The sequence below is a fragment of the Fibroporia radiculosa genome (assembly GCF_000313525.1).
Source record: "Fibroporia radiculosa TFFH 294 genomic supercontigs, scaffold205, whole genome shotgun sequence".
Classification (NCBI taxonomy): domain Eukaryota; kingdom Fungi; phylum Basidiomycota; class Agaricomycetes; order Polyporales; family Fibroporiaceae; genus Fibroporia; species Fibroporia radiculosa.
Window position 1 is genome coordinate 1 of NW_012133180.1, and position 10633 is coordinate 10633.

The 10633-nt window shown below is 57.2% G+C and overlaps 1 protein-coding gene across 1 annotated transcript; it reads right to left on the reverse strand.

Annotated features, from left to right (window-relative positions):
• Positions 1–2443: 2443 nt before the first annotated feature.
• FIBRA_00418 (uncharacterized protein) lies at positions 2444–6616 on the reverse strand (the record flags this gene model as incomplete). The annotated part of the gene is made up of 4 exons (XM_012322314.1): positions 2444–3059; positions 5475–5707; positions 5764–5898; positions 6044–6616. 4 exons carry the CDS (start codon positions 6614–6616, stop codon positions 2444–2446), a joined length of 1557 nt encoding a protein of 518 aa, XP_012177704.1.
• Positions 6617–10633: the final 4017 nt, after the last annotated feature.

Consider the following 10633-nt stretch of genomic DNA (forward strand, 5'->3'; position numbering starts at 1 on the left):
TTAGCAGGAGCATCTTCGACCTGAAGAATCTCGTCCTTAGCACGGACTGCACCGAAAGATTTAGAGGCAGGTTCAAGGGGGCGATTGATGTTGGCGATTACGGTGAGAGATGAAGAGTTAGGACGAGAGGGGAGCGACATATCTGCAGGGCATCAACGCGAGTCTCCCGGCGATGCATTTCATATAAATACCCTGTTCTCCCTCAACTCCGCACCGGGCGTGCGTTAGTACAACACCACCTCCATAGGATTTGCACAATGGGTTCGAGGGGATACCCATTCTCTCGAGTGCTTGACCTATAGAAAGAAATCGACTTGCTATCCCTTTGTTACGCTGCATACTAGTGAGATGGATCGGACTCGCGTATCCTGAACATCTATCGGCCTGTACAGTCGACCGTTAGGGCTCGAGAAAGACCGATGGTCGTCTGAAGGGCATAGAAAGAATGAGCAGTGCTGTTTTGGAACGGAATCTGCTCTTACCTGACGTCTGCAATGAGTTTGAACAATGCAGCCTGAGAAAATGTGGTTGAGGGACGCATTATAAGGAATTACAACTTCGTGCGCGATGGCCCGCTCCAGCCATGGGCATTGGGCACCGACCGACTGCCACGCAGGATGCGATCATGGCGGCAGCATCCCGCCTGACGACCTGCACAGTGTGATGGCACAGGCATCGTCTCCAAACCCCGCATTCCCCGCACCGCGTACGCTGACCCTACGGATGCATACGTTAGATCGTCTCGCCAGTGGCGCTGTAACCCATCGTGACCTCGTAGTGATCGCCTCCACACCTAAAGTGCAAGAATTGCGGGGATGACGTAGGGAACCCATATGCCTCCCGTCCCTGCCGGCTGCCACAGCTTCCTTTCCAGGTAGCGAGCAATCTGGCTTACTCTGTCCCACTCCGTCATCCTCCGCCCACCCCCCATACTCGCATCGCCGAGGCCGCCTTCCGAGGCCGACGCACAGAATCGCGCTCCTGCCGCCACACCCTAAAGTAGACTAGCACCGGTCTCTTCCTTCTGGGACGCAATTTGGATCCGTCGGCACTTTGGTCGTACTAGTCCCCAGGTTTCTGCCCATCCTTCGCTGCGAGGTAATGGGACTTGATCCCGCCAGCCGTATATGAATGGTGCCCACTTGATAGACATCAATGATGCAAGAAAGAGAGACGTACTATTAAACATACCCTCATTTCCGATGTACCCGGTTGACTCCACTTTCCTTTAAGGCCGTCTCGTAGAGTTCAATGGTTTTCTGAAGCTTAATGGCGAGGTATGGTAACATGGAAAGTTACGACTTGAGCTCGAGGAGACGGGAATTTCCATATCTGGCACGCGGCGCATCAATGAGCGCTCGGAGCGACGAGACCTGCGACGTCTGTTGCTGCCTACGGTCGCCTCGCCCGAGATTTTAAGCTCCAACATTCGATGCTCGACGCTCGAGCTCGTGCGATTGTGATTGCGATTGCGACCGACTCGCGAAGAGGCCGGCGATCGATATGGACGATGCGTCGCACGCGCGCGATCGTGACGACGGCCGGTCTTGGCCACGCACTGCATTCCTCCGAGTGGATCGCGCTCCCCGACGTCTGCCCGAGGCATTCGCATGCACCAGCGCTCGCTCGTCTGCCCCACTCTTGCGGTGCGCGCTTGGATGTGAATGGAATGGAATTGCGGACGACGTGGTGCGCCACAGCGTCAAGTCCCTTGGGAGCCACTGGCTGATGGTGGCTAGCGGGTCCGGGAAGAATGATGCGACTGTCTGTCATGGTCAGTGCTATTGACTGGGGGTGTGTCATGTATGTCTGCAGAGCTTGGAAGGGCACGTCGGGAACGACTGTTGAGCGCCGAGCAGACTCTGGACAAGTGCGGTGTGCTGTCGCACGCAGCCCACTCGAGCGATTCTTGTCGCTGGGTCCAGATTGACTAGCGCTGACTCGACAGATCCGTTCCACAGGGTCGACGCGAGCTCGACGCGCGGCGCTCGACAGCACTCGGGATCGCAACTTGTCGCACCCAGTGACGATTACAACGATGTGCGGGATATGATTGCAAGCATGGATCGGATGATGCCGTCGAGGATCCCGGTAGACTGCCGCCGGGACTTGGTGCGGCCCCTCCGCCCTTTGCGCGCCGATCCGTCGAGCCTGTGCGCAGGATTGGGCGGGACGCGTCGGCACGGGCGCGGGATCGGGCGCGATCGTCCCGCCCGTGTGTACGCCACAGAACCGGGGGCTTTTCCGTCTCACACACGGCGTGCAGCACGCATGGACGACGTCATGCACGACACACCCGCCTGATTGGGCATCTCATCTGCCCGCCGCATGGAATGTTGGTTGGGTATCAATAGAACCCTCGCGGAACCAGTCGGGTCGAACACGTTGCAGCAGGTCGACTGCGTTCGTGCCGGATCTTGCTGGGCCCGCCTCGATCTGGGGCCTAGTGGGACGCCGTGCGGAATGGGCGGACACCTGTTCGCAGAGCCAGAGGCAGTTGCAAATCGACGGCGCGGAGATGGTCACGGCCACGGTCCTGACTTCTGTCGCCCAGGACACCAGGACACCAGCACGCACAAGCCAGGCGCGCACGTCGGAGCCCTGTCCTATCGTCCTTCTCATCGTCTCCTTTCTTCTCTTCGAGGCGCCTCCCGTGCCGGCGGCCTGCAGGCGGCAAATGGAACAGAACCGCAGACCTCGCGCACGAGGCGAACACGCCCAAGAGAATCGCTGGCGCTGATGACCCGGCTGCTGCCCGGAAGGCAATCCTCCTCTTCGCGGCTGGGGACTTCTCGTCGGCCCGGCATTCTGTAGAGACCGGGGCAGGGTACACGACGTCCTTCACGTTGCACCTCGCGACGTTTCCTGGACGGCCCGCATCCCATTCAACATCCCTCATCCTCATCCCGGCCAGATCGACGTCTCCGCACTTGCTCCGCGTCTGCTTCGCCCGCGTGGGGTCCGATCCACCGAGGTAGGTCTTATAACAAACCCAAACCCCCCGTTTCTGTAGCGAGCCTGCGGGGACCGAGTTTGCTACACGAGCGGCCACGGCCGACCTACGCGAATTGCAATGCGAGCTCGCATCATCAGCTCTGGTCCCCGCGTCTGGCCAGTCTCGTAAGTAGCAACACCCACCTCCTCCCAGCCAAATAAAAACGTCCATCCTATCACCCTGTCAGCTGCGCTGTGGTCGCCGGATTGAGCTTCCCGTGAACGGTCATGTGGAGGTCTGTGCTCCGGAACAGAACCAGGACGTACGTATTCCGTTTTCCAGAACGATCACCGCATGTGCCGCATATATGGACGCACAAAGACCAAATGGCTGAAGAACAGCGCGACCGTTTGTGTGACAAGTCTTTTCTAGAGCATGCCACGCGTTCGAGCACGAAGACCTCGGTTTTGTAACCGGCATTGGCGGTCTCCCATCACCTGCTAATCGTTACCGAGTCGGATGCTACATACTATGGAAGAGATTATCAGGGGTACTCACCAAGCGGACGGCACAGCCCAAGACCCATTCTCTTTGCTTTGTTTCGAAGACTCTGTCAAACCGTCACAACAAAGGCCGTGCAGCTGACGAATGGCGAAGTGAGAAAAGAAAACGCGAGGAGCCGGAGGGTGAGCGAACGCGCATGGCTGTCACACCCTGTGACCACTTCAAACCAAAGCCAGGGCCGCGCGTTGGACTTTGAAGACTGTGACTTACCTTTCAGATGGCGGTCCGGTAACATCCAAGTAGCACAACAAGGAACCCGTTTGCCTAGTACTACGTGAGTTGTCGAGAACGTGCCACTCACACTGTGAACGGGGCTCGCCCGCAGAAACAGGCCAAGTATCACTGCCAGGCAGAAAGCGGGCATTTCTTCGTCGTGAAGGAGTGGGTGGGCCTCCGCAAACCCTCGCGTAAGTACTGCACGCTGTAACTATGTACAGTAACAGCAACTGTGCAACCGTAACTCCTCCGCCGGGCGCTGGGATGTCGGGGCCAGACCCGTGGAATATATCATTCGTATCACCGCGACGGCGTGACACTCTCTGCTAGCGTCGGGTGGCTGATCACAATCTGAACGGTTGAGGTTTGAGCTGCACTCAGCTGGCAGTGGCAGTGGCAGTGGCAGTGGCAGTGGCAGACGCCGCCCCCAGGCTGATGCGGGACTCGGGAATGCTCCCGTCCCGCTCCTCGATCGGCGGACAACAGGCCATGATGCGTGTGCTCGGAATCCGGATTTCACTGACCCATCGCGACGCACCTGCCAATCAACGGGGGTGCTTCTACCGCCGGGCAGCTGAAGGCCACCGCGATCATGTCCTCCAGGGGGGTGGGTATCAAGCCGGCCTTGCCAAGCAGCCTAGGCAGCATGCTCCGGGATGGCCTCGTTTACGGCTGCCCTGCTGTACCAGTGCGTATCAAGGATTCGCCTCACTTGTCATTTCGTCCTGCGTGGTGGCATCATAGATTTTTCCTCTTCCACACCTCAGCTGGAGCTCGCGAGCTGTCTCGGACAGTGTTCATACCCCTGCCTGCGGAGACTAGTAGCAAGACCATATCCCTCGTTGAGATGTCAAGCTGGACATTAAAAAATGCTTGAAAAGATGCCACTCCGGTAACAATAGATTTGTAGAATGTGCATTTCTGGTAGCACAAGTAGCTCCAGGTTTTCGTAAGATATATTGGTCGCCAATACACTCTATTTCAAATCAGCATATGCCAAGTATACAATGTTACACAGGCAGCATCTAGAACTGTATTGTATTGAAACTTGACAGGACAGATGGACAGACGATGACCAACATGTTTACATTTTCGCAAGCGGCAACTGAGCCGGATATCCATTAGGCTATGTACGCACAGGCGAGCAATTCATATTATCTACGGGTATGCATGCCCGGCTAGCTCACTAGCCGAGTGCAATGTGTATAGTAGTATGGTACGAGCGTGCTGACACGATGCTGTATATCGAATGTGAGGAAGGAGGTGCAAAGGGACGAAATGCAGATTGTAATGTAGAAATACACTGAAGATAAGATTACCACTTCTTTTGAGTGAGAGGAAAGACGGTGAATGCAAAGACAGGAAGAATAGAATGATGTGAAAGAATGTCCTAAACACCAAATGTCCACGTCGGTTATACCATTAACGCACCAAAAGTCCAGAGAGAGCGTAAAAGGATCGGATGTACGAGTCAATGAGCGGCACACCGCGATGCGGCGGCACGCCCGGGTATGGCGTGTGCGGGGTATCCTGTTATGCACCTATAATATTATACAACCCTGTAGGCCTTGAAGCAGCAGGGAACAGGGAGGGACGGGAATAGGCATGTGCGCAGAGTGAGGTCGCCTAGCATCAGACAGCACTCATGCGTCGTCCCATTGGTGCACTGCGCGTCTGATGCTGGCGTTGATGCTGACGGGATGACTCGCCCCTGCTGCTGGCAACAAGGACAGGAAGGCCCTGGCCCATGCGCTCGCACCCGCGCGGCAAGGGCGGAGGGCAACCACCTGCGTGAGAGATCGAGTGGGGGGCAGACGCAGTGAGCGGAATGGCAGTTGTCGTGCGTGCGCGACGGCGCATGACAGGCGTACCAGCGCGGATGAGTTCAAGCAGTCGCGGGTGCTTGGAGGCCTCGCTGAGGAATAGGTGTGCACCCACAAGCTCCGTGTCGGGCGTCAGCTGGATGCGCTCGAGAGCCGGGTTCGCGGAGATCTACGAAGAAGCACGGATATGAGCGGCACGTTGAGCGCGAGGGAGCATATGCATACCTCGAGGAGAGTGGTGTTCCACACTGCAGGGAGAGCGGCACGGACATATCGCAGCTTGGGAGCCACCGCAAGGGCAGCAGCAAAGGCGGCGGAGGCAGGCGAGGGCGAGAAGCGGAAATCGATGTTGACACTTTCCTGCGTGAGAGAACGACGTAAGCACAGGGACAACAGCGTGCTGGGAGATGAACAAGGAAAACAACAATCCGACAACCAGATCGGGGGAAGACGAGAAGTGGTTTGCTCCCACGTGCACGCGGACCACTGACAGTGAAACACCCACCAGATCGCGCCACTGCCTGATGGCCTTGCCCAACTCCTCGAAGACAAGCGTTGGACGGGCCTGCGTCAGATAGGCGTTCTTCCTGATGACCAGATGGCGGAGCTTGCGCATGCCGGAAAACGCGCTGCAGAAAGCGCGTACATGTTCGTCGACGACGTCGTGCCCACGCGCAGGAGAGAGTGACGGAGGGGGCGCAGTGCCGTTGTCGACGGTCATGTCAAAGGCCTCGAGGAACGGGCACCAGCGGACAACGTCGGGAAGAGCGTCAAACGAGCCCTCGACGCGCAGAGCGCGTACACAGCGGCCGAGCGCAGGGTGGGCGTGCAATGTAGCTGCCAAATGCGCGGTAGCACGGGCGGAGCGCAAGATGGGCGTACGGTAGTGCAAGGGGGTGGCGATACGCAACCACGTGCGGCAAACGAGCAGCGGAGCGACGGACGTAGCTCCGGGAATGCTTGGAGGCGGCTGGTGCCAGGTAGGGCGAGGGTGCGAGGGAGGAGGGGCCGGGGTGAGGACGAGCAAGAGGATACGCTCGAGGAGCTCCTCGGGGAAGGAAGAGAGCGTCGCCGGCATCGTTGCGTGAGAGAGGTGTAGGTGTAGGTGTAGATGGGTGAGGTGGGCTGTGAGGAGTGGTCGGCCGTGGAGATATATGGCGGTTGGACAGGTGATTGGAATTGTCGCACTGCATAATTGGTGTCATGTACGTCAGATTCGCGTGAGAGAAGGGCGATGAAGAGGCGAGTGAGTACGTACCTTGTGAGAGACAAATCGAGGGTGCGACAAAGGCTAAAGGCAAAGGTAGTGCGCTGGCCGAGGAGTGGACGCGAGGAAAGAGATGGTTATAGCGAGGAGGCTATGCGCTGGAGGCCGCGGGGCTGAGACGAGACGCGGGAGGACAGCGGAGTGGGGGGACAGGGGACGAGGAGGGTGGGGTTATAAAGAAAGCGGCGGTGCCAGCAGAAAGGAGACGTCAAAATGGGCGAAGCATGGCAACGCTCGTCTTCGTCTTCGTCTGTGGCTTCCATCGTCGCCCGGCGCCGCTCCGTTGAGGCGGACTGGCCATATCGGGATGGCGCCAGGGTTCTGTGTGCGTGACCCAGGGTATCGCCGGCGCCGTCCGATTGGCCGCCCGGCGCTCCCCCCCGCTGTCCGCTCGCCGCCTCCCGCGCAGCTCCAGAACGGGCGAGAAGTCCTCGCTTCGCCCTCCTTCAGATGGACGTTCTGCACCGCTTGGGACCCATTCAGCCTGCGTCGCCTCCTGCGTGCCTTGTCGTAACCCCCTCCCACCCCTCCTCGGCCCTTGCGTTGCCACCACCCTCTCCTCGGCGGAGCACCTTTGTGGGCGCATCCCGGTGTTCCTGAGCCTGTGATCTTCAACACTGGGTCTACGCAGCTCCTATGCCGCTGCGCTTATTGTCAATCCCGCGCCCTGTCAAGTCGCTTTTGTGTCCTCTCCATACTACACACACAGGCTGCGGTGTGCAAAGTATAAATATCTCTTTTATCTCTTGCACCCACAATGGAAAATGGTGGGATCCTGGTAGCTGCGTACAGACGACATCTTTGCGATTATCACACCTCCCGACGATGCCAACATCCTTGGGCGCGCGCTGATCATATCACTCAGATAACCTTCTGCCCCGCTCTTTGAATCTAGAGTAATTTAGAGACGTCAGCTAGACTCTGCCCCGAACCAGATATCCTGGATCAGTCTCGCTCCGTTTTCGTAACATCCACAGCCCGCCCTCGCCTCCCAGTGCGTTCAGGTCCAGGTCCGCAATATGAACGTCAACCGTCCCTGCAGCTGTGCAGGCTTGCAGATGGATTCTTACGCAGGCTGTGCGCGTCATCCCCCCCCATTAATCATTATTGAACCATTCAATTCATTCAACGCAGTTCCGACTCCGCTCTCGTGCCAGGATCCTCGCTGCCCAGCAAAACCTAAATTAAATCTTCGCCTCCCGGAATGGTGCAAGTCCTTGGCGCCTCTAGAACTAACGCATAGCGGTCATATTATCCAGGATGCAATCTTCGCCGCCCCAGGATCTGCGCGGGGAAGCACTGGCTTATGACGCCTCCAGGGGGGTGCCCGCCCCGAGTCCGAACGTCCGAACGGTCGAGCAGGCCCTGCGAGATAGCGATTTACGTCTTGCGCTGGTCATCGCCCCATCGCCGCCTGCGCGCCATTGGTCCCGGCATAAATGTTGGTCCAGCCACCGCGCCACTCCATTCATTGCAAATTTCGCGGCGTCCAGGCGCCCCGCTATGTATAGACTATGCAAGTGCTTACAGCTATTTACATTCACATCAACAGACCTCTGGCCGAAAGCCCACGTAGGCAGGATTCCAGTCGGAGCTTTGAATGTACAGTATACCTTCTTTGGTAACATGTGGCCGCCCAGAATTGGCATCAACTAACGTCAGCCACCCTAGTCACAGTTCATATCACTTACAAGCGTAGCAAAATATCTCCACCTAGAATTCTGTGGAATAACTTTAAGGATATCAACATTGAAATTTCATCATGATTTTCTAGAGTTTGGCACTTAATTTTGCAGATTTTCGGTAGTTTTGGAGGCTATTTCAAGTATTTTATGATTTAACCCAATTGTTTTTAAATATTCTTAGGCATTGTCGCAGTATTTCCACCGGAAATATGTCCTTATGCTTGCAGCGCAAATACCCTCGAGGGGTGGGCAATAGCCGTGTTATGTAATAGAGGCTCCGCTGCAATCCGACAATGCACGCCTCTCGTGGGCCTATCGATGTAACCGGAATGTACTAGTGCTGGCCATCACATGTAAGGTCCTTGGGAGTATACATGCCCGTTACATTTGGTGCAACCTGGTTAGCTCGGGTGGCGTATGGGAGCTTACGCCACCCGGACCAGCCTGAGCAACGGAAATACAGGACGTACCAAATATAGCAGCTTATATATCACGGTTCCCGTGCTCCTGGAAGGCGGCAAGCCGGTCTTGGAATTCTTATCACATAAAGCGCTTACAGCAATCTCAAAATTGATATTCCGCCGTTGAGAAAAACATACCGGAGCAAGAATGGTGCCATCTAACGTCGGACAGGGCTGAAGAAATTGTCATTGTGGCGACGAGTGCTCTGTCGTTTTGTGCGATTCGAGAACCGGGTCTACTGTTCATACAATCTACCCATTAGTAGGAGCGGAAGCTCAACACAAAAAAACGACGTTCGACCGACATCCAAGCCGAAAAAAATAGGTGAATTTGGACGAATGAGACAGACGGCTCGCCTGAGGTAATACGAGCACTGTCGCTTTCTCAACTCTCGGAGACCCGGATCCGTTGTACGGTCTCAAGATGGGCATATTCGGGTCCCGCCACGCGTACGGGTGTCATCTGGCGAACCAGAGAACAGAACACAAAACCAGAACACGGAAGCCGAAACATAGACCACAGAACCCGGGAAACACAGAAGACAGAACACAGAAGATGACAGCCTGGGGAGAAGAAGATCGCGTATTCGACCCGTACGCTGTTCCAAGACGGATCTGTCAGGCGTCCCCGGCCCATCACCGACAAAGCCCCACCGTCGTGGCGTCCTGCAATCCCGGTGCAGGCATACCTCATAGAGAAGTGCGCAGGCGCCACCGTTTTAGTCCAGCGCGCGAGTGCTTAGTGTCAGGTCCCATGCCGAGCCACCAACGTGGGCGCGCGGAATTGCATTCAGTTCGCGAGGGCCACCGCCCGCCGAATCTGAAGAAGCATCATTCAGATATCCCGTCACTGAGCTAATCTGGACTAGGTCATCATGCGGGACGCACCGTAGTCACTCTGATAATGCGTCAGAACCTTTACAGCTTAGCAGGAAGTCGCATGAATGAATGCACTAGGACACTTTCCAGGCATCAGTTTCAGTCGCGCCGCGCGCCTTGGGCGAAATGAATCCTTCGCTGCGCTCGCCACTGGCAGGCTCCAAGGCATGGCATCGGCGCGGGGCTGCAGAGCTCCAGGAGCAGCTTCCGAATTCTGCAAAACTTCACTTAAGGCTAGAACGCAGGGGTGACTTCGCCCGTCGACAGTTCCGACCAGTCCGCAACTTCCAGGGGGGGGGCCTGGGGCTTCGCCCGCGCCGAGCCAGAGCAGATGGCAGACTGCGAGAGGGACCAGTGTTGATACGCGATATCATGATACCGCGGCGGCCCCACCCGCGGGCGGGCGTCGAAAAGAAGTGGGCGAGGGAGCAGAGTACAAGGGGACGCCCCGACTCGGACAGGGCACGCTGTGCGCGGTCTGATCCTCGTCGCGGAAATGACTCCGCTCCAGCGCACGACGTGGGATCCCTCCGATGCAGAAGAGCCGTGTCGCCATGGCTCGCCGCGCTCGGGGCCAGATTGCGCAAAATCTCGTACTATTTCATACGCAGAGCTTCCCCGGATGCCTGATGGAAATGCGAGCTGGACGGGGAGCCCGGGCACGCGTCGCGCACTCGCTCCAGGTCGACCTTCGCAGGCCGGTATTAGGGCATGGGGAGCCTGGAGTGGCAGCTGGAAGCAAGCGGGCTGAAAATTTTCGTGCGTTGCCAACGCGGTGGGCAACGGGGACCCTGAGCCTGCGC